The 12,788-nt window shown below is 41.5% G+C and overlaps 1 protein-coding gene across 2 annotated transcripts in view; it reads right to left on the bottom strand.

Annotated features, from left to right (window-relative positions):
* LOC149309000 (plexin domain-containing protein 1-like) overlaps window positions 1-12,788 on the bottom strand; it is a 64,850-nt gene that overhangs the window by 39,018 nt on the left and 13,044 nt on the right. Inside the window, exon 2 of one of the 2 annotated variants that reach the window (XM_089531617.1) lies at window positions 6,786-6,949. In XM_089531617.1, the coding sequence (XP_089387743.1) occupies window positions 6,786-6,949 (164 nt within the window). Of the gene's footprint in view, window positions 1-6,785; window positions 6,950-12,788 lie in introns of those variants that run through there. The other variant, XM_089531615.1, reaches the window with a different exon arrangement.

Below are 12,788 nucleotides of genomic sequence, written 5' to 3' on the forward strand. Positions count from 1 at the left end.
GCTAGGAATGGCTTTGCAGAGAACCTTCCAGCAGCTAGTGTCATGTGTAAGTAAAGCTATGCATACAGGGTGAATTATTTGTCATGGCACAATAGATATACTCTACAGCCATTGACAAACACAGAGTTGTGCATACAGCAATGTTTCATACTACAGTTGTACATCGTTGAAAGCTAGGTTGAAGTAGTGGTCCGAATGTTAGGCTATGACTATGATCAGGGTTTCAGTCTTCACTTGAGCATAAAAACCCACTGGATGACCTTGGGCAAGTCACACTCTCTCAGCCTCAGAGGATGGCAATGGCAACCTCCTCTGAAGAAACTTGCCAAGAAAATCCTATGACAGGTTCATGTTAGGGTTGCGAGAATTAAAAAAAATGACTTGGAGGCACAAAACAACAACAACTGCACAATATCAACCAGTCATCATTATCTGCAAAGGCATCCGCACAGGGTTTGGGCAGTGCAGATGCCGATGTTGGATGGTGGCCCAGGTAAAGCAACCTGATTCACCTATGTTGAAAGACCTTGCTTATTCCATCTCCTAAAGTTATCTTTATTCCTGAGAATGAAGAGACTTTCTCAAAGGAATAAATGCATTCTTCCATCTTAACGACCCTTGGCTTCTAACTGGATAGATGCCAATACAGTTCTCTGGGAGCAGGGTACTTTGTAAGTTCAAATGGAAAAAGCAGAGTTTCTTGCCTCATGTTCCCTTTGTTTCAACCAGCCTTGGGGTGGTAGTGTTACTTTTCATCTACACAGACTTCCTATAATATCCAAAGCAGAATTGTGATGGTGCGACCAAAATGTTGTCACTTTATTTCTCCTGTATATGTTTTGTTTTTGTTTTTACCTCTTCTGCCTGTAAAGCTTTAAATGCTAGTGTGATGATTTATACCCTTTGTTTGGTCCAATAAAGGTATTAACACAGGGTGGATTTTGAAGTTTGTTTTTTTGTTTAACAGCCAACCCAGCTGCTCTTATAACGTTACAATAGACTGGAGATCTTTAAAGGATGTCACATTTTCAAAAGTCTTTGCAGCTGTGCCTTTAACAGCAGCTTGAGCTGCAAGAATTAACAGAGGATACATTCATCTCCATGCTGTGGACATTCTTTCTACCAGTTAATTCAGAGGTGGAATCATGCAGTTATCGAGAAATTTTTGGAGAGCAATTCCCAGCATTCTTCACTCTTGGTAGTCCTGGTTAAGACTAGTAGGACATACAATCCAACAATATCTGGAAGGCTACAGGATTCCAACCCCTGCGCTAACTCCTGGAAGTCAATTTATGTTAAAGGCAAAATCACAAAGGCAGGTTGAAAAGCTGGCACTCTCTGCTCCATTGTACAGATGCTGTTTTATCTACACCTGCCCTGGGGTACATACCCTTCTCACTAATAGGTCTGTATGTCATCCTCACCCAACAACTGATAATGCCATGAAATGAAACAAGTCTCTAAATTCTGCCTCACCTGTGCATGGGTAGAGTGCATCAACTTTGCAGCTACAGCTGCTGGCAGTGTTCTGTCAAAGTGTGCAACACATTTTCCCTCTGTATTGATTTTAGTTCATTAAAATGCAATCCTCTTTCATCTAGACGCAGCTCACACTCTAATTCCAAAGCTCATAAACAATGTGCCATTAATCTATACCACTCACAGAATTCTCTATTTCAATCCCGCACCTCCTCAGGGCTTTCATTTCCCACACTCCATGCCATATTAAGTAGGTACATAAACATGCCTCTAGCTGATCTGGATCAGAGCTTGAATTACAAACAACTAGATACAACTAGGTACTTTAACAAAGGTAAAATGACATTTCATAATTAGTGTAACTTAATGGGAGCTACCTTTGCTCCTTTTGTGATATACCTATAATTTTAGCTAATTTGATAGTTACTGGAATGTGGTCTCACTAAATGGTGGAGGAAGAATATCAGGTAGTTCAAGAGCTGCCTTGCGCTCTGTTGTAGGTGTTGAAGTAGGTGGAAGGAAAGTTTGCTTTACAAGTCGGCAGTTTGTAAGAGTCAGGTGTGTGTGTGTGTTTTTAGACAACTAAAGTGTAATGATTGTACATAGTTACTTTTGAGAAACGGGAAAGCATTTCTTCCTTTAAAAGTAGCAAACATAATGGAAATTCGATGGAGAATGAGTGCAATGGCTAGAGAGCTTGATTAAGGAGTAAAGACACCAACAGCTCCAGAAATAAAACAAAGACCTTATTGTAAGATATCCATTAAGACAGGTAAATTCTCCAAGGTGCTGAGCTATTACTGAACTAAACTAGCTTCATCCCTGAAAAATCTGTAAGAGAGATAAAAGTGGCAGGAAAAGAAGAGGTAGAAAGTTCCCCAGGAGTATCAGACACTGATTGCAATTCAATATTCTCTCAGCATAGCGAAAATATCCACATATGCCAATATGACAAAACTATGCCAAATAGCAACATTGCACAGCACACGTCACTGGCTGGGTGCTGCAGTACAATGTGAAAGTGCAACTACAGTGCACAATAGGCAATGCACAACTGCAGTGTACAAAGTTGTCTGTGCAACTCCACTTCTACTGTTACCTACAGAATATATCTGTTGCCCTATGGCAAATCATTCACCTTGCATATATAGCATAACTTACACATGCATATGCCACTAACAGAATGCCAGCCTATGTAACCAGAGACGTCATGATAGGTGGATATAAGATGAGGAAACTTTGAGCCATCCAAACTACTCAACTCTTTTGTTGCTGCTCTCTCTGGGATATCTCTAACTCCTCAGTGCTGTGTTTTGCTGCATTGCTAGCGGAAATGTTTTTGATACTCCGTTCAAATTATAACTTAATTTTAAAACCATTTTCTTCCCTTTCTTCAGACATTACCTTCTCACCAAGGTTGGCTCCATCATTGAGTTAGGCAGCCACTCCATGGGACAGATACTCAGGGTATGAGGGCTCAGAGTAGCAGGGACGTAGCCAGGATTTTAGGAAGGAGGAGGGGTCCAGACTAAGTGCCACCATTATAATGGGGCTTGGGCGCGGCGGCGCAGCAGCACACACCATTCATTTTTCTAATGGAAGTGGGGGTCCGGATCCCAAGGAACCCCTCCTTGGCTACGTCCCTGAGAGTAATAATAAGATGCTAGAGTACAAAATAATGTGTGCCACACAGCCTGATCTGTGATTGAGGAGCTAGCCTGATGTCCTAAGATGCAAAGCGGGATGCTGCCCTATCCCCCATGCTGATTCAGTGATTCATTTAGTAAGCTTTTATACATGGAATAGCAGAGAGGCATCATTTTGTCCTTTGCCTCAGGCAGCAAAATGTCTCAGACTGATCCTGCCATGTCTTCTGTTTTCTGTGCTTCATTCAGCGTAGTCACATTGTTGTTGTGTGCCTTCAAGTTGTTTCCGACTTATGGCAACCCTAAAGCAACCCTAAAGTGAACCTATGACAGCGTTTGCTTGGCAAATTTCTTCAGAGAGGATCTGTCATTGCCATCCTCTGAGGCTGAAAGAGTGTGACTTGCCCAAGGTCACCCACTGGGTTTACATGGCTGAGCCGAGATTCGAACCCTGGTCTCCAGAGTTGTAGTCCAACACTCAAACCACTACACCATGCTGACTTTATCAATGACAATTGTGCAGGTTCAATGGAATTATTTTACATTTCTGGTGTAATTTTCAGGAAGGGAGAGAATTTAAACCCCTAATTACAATTCTAGCCAGAGAACAAGCAGACAAGGAGTAAAATGACATGAGACATTTGAGATATATGATCAAGCTTCCCCTTCTCTCTCTTTCTCTCTCTCCTTTAGAAATGAGGTTCGATTTTTCCACCCACTGTTTTTTCACTAACAGATCATGGAAATGGGGATTTTCCCACAGAGAAAAGGGTTGTTCTTTCCTAATCTTTGTATCCTCACAAAAACCTTATATGAGGAAGGGGGTCAAAATTTTGTATATCACAGGGGGTAATTCTCTTACACATTGTAAAGTGCTTAGGGAGTGCTTAAGAACACTGATAAGCAGTATAGAAATGTAATTGCTATTACTTTCCATTGCTATTGCTTGGTGGTGTTGCCTCATTCTCATAATACTGTTCTTATGAGGAGAATGAGGTGATGGCACCAAGTTGGGGGGGTCAACTGGGTGTCACCTCTTTTCTAGGATGTCATCCCCCTAGCGACACCACTCCTCATATCCCCCGGAAGGTGTTTGGTGGCAAAAAACCTTTTTTTGTGGAAGTTGATGTTATGAGTGTGAGGAGGTGCAGCCCTCCAGTTTCTCCTGGCACATGAATGCAGCTCCCTAGCCATCCACAGTTGCCCACTCCTGGTCTAAGAGATTACGATTGGCCAAACCTTACCAAGTGAGCTAAGTAAAGTGAACCTAGTTGTACCTCATCGAAGTCTAGTGACGTTACCACTTGAAGAGTCTACTGCATAGCAATCACGCTTTTTTGAAGCACACAGAAACATACCAATATTGAAGCAATCTTTGTCGCACCTCCATTTCAATACTGGTATGGTGCACCTTCCGCCCTGATCCACTTCTGCTTCCTCACCATTACTGCCCTAATTGGGACATGCAGATAGGTCTAGTGGGGGGGGGGGATATTGTGTTGCAGAGGAGGGGGAAGAGAGATCAGGTAGCAGAGGGGAGAAAAGAGAGATTGCACAGTGAAGGCGGGAGACTGTACAGCGGAGGAAGGGGAAGAGAGATTGGATGGTGGTGGAAGAGGAGAAGGGAGAGCAGGTGGTGAAAGGAGGAAGAGAGACTGGGTGGCAGCAGGAGAGGAGAGATCAGGCATTGGTGATAGCAGGAAAAAGAGATCGGTCTGGCACATGACAACAAAAAACAGAAAAGATAAAAAAGAAAGGAATGGCTTGGGCTGCTTGGGAATAGAAAGAGAGGGGGAAAGAGGACAAGAGGAGGAGAATCCCATCCCCTCATGCCACGTGATTGATATCTCTTCCATTTCTGAATCATAGCATCATGGAATCACAGAGTTGGAAGGGACCACAAGGGCCATCCAATCCAACTCCCTGCCATGCAGGAACACAAATCAAAGCATCCCTGACAGATAGCATCCAGGTTCTGTTTAAAGACCTCCAAAGAAGGAGACTCCACCATTCTCCAAGGGGGTGTATTCCACTGTCAAACAGCTCTTACTGTCAGGAAGTTCTGCCTAATGTTGAGGTGGAAACTCTTTTCCTGTCGTTTGAATTCCTTGCTCTGGATCCTATTCTCTGGAGCAGCAGAAAACAAGCTTGCTTCATCGTCAGTATGAAGCAGAAGAAATTATTGCACAAGGAGAACTACACAAATAGAAGTGATGGATTTTCCCCTTCATTGACAAGTGCATTTCAGAAACCACCAGAAACGGGATGAAGATGACGTTGTGCAGTATATATGGTGCAATAATGCTATTATCTTCCTCTAGTCCCACAGTAAAAGCCTCATGTGATAATGTCCTGGCACTCCAAACATTATGCCTCTGGCTTCTCCTCTAGAATCACTGTCCGCGTTAATTCTTCTCTGCCTCCTGCATGGCTGTTTGTTTCTTTCTTTTTTAAAAAAACAACACACAAAACATAAAGTTCTTGAACACCAAGACTACTTTTGTTCCTTAAGACCAGGAGAGTAGAGGCCAAAACAAAATAATACAAAATGAAATTTGACAGGAATCGAGCTCTGGATGCAACTGTTATTTTGTGGACATATATTGGCAAAGGGAGGAGAGTTTGGCATAGTTTACTCAGAAACTCAGAGTGTGGTCCTGCAGTATTTATACATTCAGGGGAATTAGGGAGAACTCCAGGACAATTAATTAGTGGAGCAATGGTGCAGATAATTAGTGGTGCAGAGTCTGGACTGAATTGTGTCATAGAAACCTCCTTTTTAGATGGAAATATGTATTTCTACTTATTCTGAAGTATGGTAAGCCAGCCCTGCTGCATTTGAACCCCTTTGCTAATTCTGCTGAATAGGGAATGGCCCTGGGGCCAATGCAAACTGTATCCACTATTTGCATGCATTTATCTCAAGGGGGGGGGGTTCCTCAGCTTTTTCTACGAACATCCACTTATGGCATGTTTAGGAGGACAGCACCAAAACAAATCCATGGGATATTCTTGTGCCCAAGAAGGTGAAGGAATAATACCTCTGGTGGAAAGAGAAAAGGAAGGTTTCCCTGTCTCCCTGCTGTCATGTTGCTGGCCCCACGTCCTTTCTTTTTCTTTCTCTTGCTGCTGCTAAATAATTTTAAGAAAGTTAAGGGGAAAGAGTGAGGGAGAGAGAATTGCTAATTGAGGAGGGAAATGGGTCCAAAACATCTGGAGGGCACAAGGTTGGGGAAAGTTATCCTATCCCAGCCTTTCCTGGCCTACTTCCCTCCAGTTGTTTTGAGCATCATCTCCCATTAGCCCCAGACAGCATGATCAATGGTCAGGAAAGCTGAGAGCTGTTGTTCAAAACATCTGGAGGACTCCAGGTAGAGAAAGGTTAATCTATCCTATCTAATCCACTCCACAGATTGGAAAAGGTTTTGAGTATTTTTGGACTACAACCCTCAGAACCCACTCTAGTCCACTCAAGAGTTTGGGAACATTACTTTTTTGGACTAGCACTGGTTGGGGGTTGTACAGATTGTAGTCCAAGAAGAGTAACTTTTCCAATCTGCTATTCTCTTTTACAAAGAAAATAATGCTTACTGGAATCAAAAGCCCTTTTGATGAAGCAAACCATCTTGGCTGTGATAGCCATTCTTATATGAAACTCACCACAATCTGTGTTTCGTTGTCTGTCAAAGTGTCAATAGCTAAACTTTTCCCAATGAGGTCCTGGCTAATCTGTGTCCGCTTGTTGTCTGGTGAGGTTTCCCGCACCTTTCGCTCCCAGGATCGAGGTTCTACCCCCAGCATTGAAACATGTCCCTGGGTCCAACCTGTAGGAAGAGAATGAAAAGCAGCCAGTGTTTTTCTAGAGTAGGAAGTTGTTTTGAAGCAATGGTGTTTGTTCATTAAGATATATAGATTAAGTATGAGTTAATCTGATCCTGTGAAGAATACAAAACTGCTTCACTCTGGTTTCTTCCTACTTTGTTTCAACAAACATTAACAAAGTCACAGGGATGATGATGATGATGATGATGATGATGATGATGATGATGATTTATTTATAGCCCGCCCAATCATGAAGAATCAGGGTGGGTTACAACAATAAAATAATACATTACAAATAAAATAAAATCCATAGATAATCCCTTCCCCACCCACCATCCTAGTCCTAAAACAGAAGCAATATAAAATAAATTGCACTATAAAAACATTATTACAATAAAGCTGGTTAAAAACTAGGGGAAGAATGGTTAAAAACTAGGGGGGAAATAATTCCTTCAGTTTCTGAAGTTCTGTGGGGAGAGGCAATAATCCCCAAATAGCCAAAACTATACCACCAACTCACCACAACAGAGGCATCAGCAGGTTTAGGGTGAAGGAACCAAAGCCATAGAGTTGGAGGAGATCTCAAGGACCATCCAGTCCAACCTCCTGCCATGCAGGAACACACCATCAAAGCATCCTTGACAGATGGCCATCCAGCCTCTCTTTAAAAACCTCCAAAGAAGGAGCCCCCACCACTTTCCGAGGCAGCATGTTCCACTGTTGAACAGCTCTTACCATCAAGTGGAATCTCTTTTTCCTGTAGTTTGCATCCATTGCTCCATGTCCTAGTCTCTAGAGCAGCAGAAAACAAGCTTGCTCCATCCTCAATATGACATCCGATACCTTCAAATATTTAAACATGGCTATCATATCACTTCTTACCCTTCTATTCTCCAGGCTGAAAGCATACCCAATTCCCTAAGCTGCTCATCATAGGGCATGATTTCCAGGCCTTTTTTGGCAGAGAGATATAAAATACTTAGTGAAAAAAGACCACAAAGTTCCCGGTGAAACCTGAGCATGTTTAGCGAATGCAGAATGCTGGCTTAAGATGTTTTTTTTAAGGGGAGAGGCATGGAAAATTCACTGGGTGACACTGGGCAAATCTTTCTCTCTTCTTATATACACAAATGAGAATCCTTCAAGAGACATTGTTATTTACAGACCTGCTCAGGTCTTAAAAACTCAGGGTAGTGGCTTTCTTAATTGAATCAATCCACCTATAATGTGTTCTTCATCTTTTCCAATTGCCTTCAGCTTTATTGAGCATTAACGTTTTTTCCAATGAATTAACTTCTTGATATGCCCAAAGTACAAGAATCATTCAGGCTTCTTATGAGAGTTTAGGCTTAATGTGCTCTCAGACCCATTTATTTGTCTTTTTGGTGGTCCATAGTACCCATAACAGTCTGCTCCATCACCATATTTCAAAGAAGCTGATGCTTTTCTTGTCAACTTTCTTCACTGCTAGCTGCAATTTCCCACCTGTAAAATGGGGATAATGGTAGCCTACTTAGTAGGCTACTAAAAGGACAAACCAATGCTTAGAAAAGTTACTTTTTTGGATTGTAGTTCCTAGAATTCTCCTGTTAACATGTTCTTTGCTCGGTGGCTAGGAGTTTATGGACCTTACAGTCCAAAAAGTAACTTTTTCCAAGCTCATGGAGCAAACCAAATCAAAGCTGTAAAGTGGTTTGCACATTAAATGTGTTATAAATAATGACAATACGTTGTGAAGCAACTTGTTTACTAAATATGCTATATAGATGATTCACCTTGTTTATTCAATCGGCTATATAGATGATTCATGACAAGATAATAATTTCCAAGTTGAGAGTTTTTCTTGGCACAGAATTTTGAAATATCCGTAGTGACATCAGATATATACAACCATTAATGAATCTGGGCCTGAAAGTAGATTTTGGCGCCAGGACTCTTTCCTAGAACTTACAAAACAAATAGAAAGGCAACAATTCCTTCTAAGCGAGTACAAAGAGTCCGTCCTATTTCTATCTCTGAACACCACACACATCTGTGAAGAGCAGCTGGTCAGAAGGCCACATGTATAGGCAAGTTTGAGTCCTGATGCCTCTCCTTTTAGAAACAAAAACGTTTTATGTAACAGGACCAAGAAAAACCCCAAACAACCACATGTATTTGATCCATAGATGTTGAAAGTTACAAACTGAACCACAGTACAGATAGTTCAGTCTTTCCTAGGCTGACCATATTTCCTTGAGACAAAAGTGGGACATTGGGATGGCAAAAATGGGACGAAGTTACATAATATTCCTTATTCATGAAAAAGTAAGACAATAACAAAAGTTTTATTACATGAACATACTGAGCTAACAGTTATTCTTCAGTGACAAAATTCATACAAAAATTTATGTAGACATAGAGGAGGGCTGTGTTTCATTGTACCATTAATATTTCTCTGATGAAATAATCTTGCACAGCAAATTTCGGTCTTTCAACACCTTACCATAAAACATCTCACACTCCATGACACTTTTTGGATTTTTTTGTTTGTTTGTTTTTTGCCGGGGGTGGATGTATGACACACAATTTTAAACAAGGATCTTCAAACCATTTTTGTAACATAACAGGGCATTTTTCTTGACAACAGGACAAAATTGACATTTATAAAATGACAGGACGGTCTGGAAATATGAAAAAAAAAAGGTACTGTCCTATTTAAAATGTTACATATGGTCAGCCTAGTTGTTCCTCCTCCTCTCCCTCAACCTTCTGGTAAAGGCAAAATCTGAAGGAAGAAAAGATGGGCAGAGGAAAGTGAAAAATGGGTGGCACTGGCAGATCACCTTGGCAAGAAGTAGGGGGGGGGGAAGAAAATAAATACTGTGATTTTACTTTAACCGCCATGGCACAACCAAGGGGAACCTCAGGTTGGCAGTATAGGGAGGGATGTTTAGAATTCTCTGCCTCACCAAATTACAAATTCCATTATTTCATAGGATGAAACTATGGCAAATAAAGTACTGTAGACCCAAAGTGCTATAATTGTGTAGTGTGGATGGGCCTTAGGTTAAAATCTCCTTTCAGACATCATCATCATCATCATCATCATCATCATCATCATCATCATCATCATTTACCCCACCTTTTTCCCAAGACTGGGACTCAGGGCAGTTTACAACATTTAAAAGCAGTACAGTTAAAAGCATACAAAAATAGTACATTAAAACAGAATTAAATTACCACAATAATTAAAACAAATTACATGTTAAAATAACGAATAGTTTAAAAAGAGAAAAATGTTTAAAACACATTAAAACAATATAACACCCCATCCCAGTCTTTAATAGTTTTCTGTTGTGAATGCCTGTCTGAAGAGGAAGGTCTTTGCATGTTGGAGGAAGGCTATCAACAAAGGGACCATTTTGGTCTCCCTGGGAAGGGAGTTCCACAGTCTAGTAGCATGTATACCATTAGGTGACTTTGGCCTTAACCTTAAGCTAACTCACCGATTTGTCATGAGGCCCAAAGGAATGAGAGGGAGGCTAGGACTGCATTCGCACTGCAGAAATATTCCAGTTTTACACCACTTTCGCTGCCATGGCTCAGTGCTGTGGAATTCTGGAAACTGTAGTTTTGTGAGATATTTCGCCTTCTCTATCAAAGAGCTCTGGTGCCACAACTACAAATTCCCAGAATTCCATAGCATTGATCCATGGCAGTTAAAGTAGTGCCAAACTGGATTATTTCTGCCATGTGATGGCAGCCTAGGTCAGCCAACGTGAACTTCCTGAAGAAAGTAACTTCTTGAAGAAATCACAAATAAATACTGTCATGGCTTATTTCCAAACTTCATGCACACTACTCCTATTTGGTTTTTTAAATTTTTTAATCCTGCCTTTTTGTGCAATGAGCTCAAAATGGCACCTCTGGTTGTCTCCTCCTCCTCCAGTTTAATCTCACAACAACTCCATGGGTGTTGCTCAGGGTGAAGGAGAATGACAGAGTCACTTAGGGGTTTTGTATCTCAGTGGGGACTATAATCTTCTTCCCATGCTCACCCCAACACTTGAGCCATTATAGCACATTGAATTTTTGTACCAGAAGGACTCTAATTTGAATCCAGAAGTTGCCTACCCCAATATACAACTGAATCTTTGCACCAGCCATGAACCAATGTCACACAATACAACCACAGCATGTTATTCCTGGCTTCCTTCTGGAACCACTCCTTCCGTTCTAAGGATTGCCATGGTATATATTCATCCTAGCCCTGCTTCCCCCACAAAGATTGAATTTAGCCTGTGGCTTGCAGAAATGGCCTGGGAATCCAGATGTTTTCCATTGAGGTAGCATATCAAACACCGGTATGGTGGTGGAAATGGAAACGAGCCTTGGGCACTTGCTTTGCTTTCTGAAGGAAAGAAAAAACAGACCATCACAATGGGAGGGGAATCCAATTTTGCAGATCAGATTCTCAACGCCTTTGCTACTGGTTTTAAAAAGCAGGGATGATGCAGTAAGTGAATTTTATTGCACCAAGAAATGGAAGTGACAACATTTCCCGCATAAAGTACTGGTGTTTAATTCAGGTATAGGATCCCAAAACAACATACAGTTGAATATATTTCCATGTACTGATGATGTTCTATTGTCCCATTTGATGTTAGGGTCATGATCTTGGAACTAAAGAGGCAGGTTTAAAAGTTTTAAAGGTTTAAATAGGGATTACCACAACTGAGTAACAAACTCTCATTGTAAGGGAATAGAGTGCTTGTGCATAACCAGTTTGTTACTGCTTATGCACAAACATCCCATTCCCTTACAATGAGAGATAGTAACTGGCTGAAGGACTATCCGGTAGGGTTTATGGGTGCTTCCAAGGTTTTTGTCTAAGAAAGCTATATACCTGGAGTCATCAGATTGCTCTCTCATACCCATCAAATGTCCCATTGTGGTAGGGACCATCCTGATTAGTCTACCTTCATCCCACATTTTCAGCTACTTTTTAAAATATCCCAATTTCTTTCTCCTCCTCCCACTATCTCCCTTCACCTTGTCTTATTTCAACCATTGCAAAAAGCACAAAAGCAGTTTGTAGTCAACTTAATAGGAGGAAGAAGAGAAGAAGGGGTGAAGTTTTGCACTTCCCAATAGGCCCAGGTAAAAGCAAACTGCTGCAGTCTCTCCTAGCTTTGGAACACAACATCTTCCTATCTGCCTCCTTTACTGTCCAGTTCAATAGCATCTTGCAAAAGAAATGTGTGATATAACTTGATTAGACCCAACATCTACAGTTACCAGAGTAAAAAGCAGAGATGACTCCTGTACCTTTGTTGTGCTGAAGCAAGAATTTCAGCAAGTGTTGCTTGTTACCTGGTTGTATGACAAGCCAAGCAACACCTGTTGAAATTCTGATCTACAGAACCATTAAAGGTACAGGATCCATCTCCAGCTTTCAATCTGGCAACCCTAACTCAAACACTTGTTCCAATTCATTGGCTGTCACTTGCAGAGGCTGAGGACAACCTGAACAAGTTGATGTCATCGATAGACCACATATGTACTTCTTTGACCAGTATTTACCAAACAGATGTGGGTCAGAGGCAGTCATCACCTCCGAAAACATCTAGCTAGGCCCTCAGTTGCCCTCTCTCCCTCCCTCACATATGGATGATCCAAGAAGACGGCTATTTGGCAACATCAGTCTCTATGGTTTGGCTGCTTTCCCTGCCATTTCCTGGCGTGAAAATATTGAGCTCAGACACTTTATGAAACAGGCAAATGCGTATTGAGAGAGCCGCAAGACTCTTTCCTGCTGGCCATGCACTGCTGACTTTTCCTGTTTATACAGTTTTCCAG

The sequence above is a fragment of the Sceloporus occidentalis genome, unplaced genomic scaffold, assembly GCF_023333645.1.
Source record: "Sceloporus occidentalis isolate IW3139 unplaced genomic scaffold, rSceOcc1.0.p SCAF_7, whole genome shotgun sequence".
In the NCBI taxonomy this organism is placed as follows: Eukaryota; Metazoa; Chordata; class Lepidosauria; order Squamata; family Phrynosomatidae; genus Sceloporus; species Sceloporus occidentalis.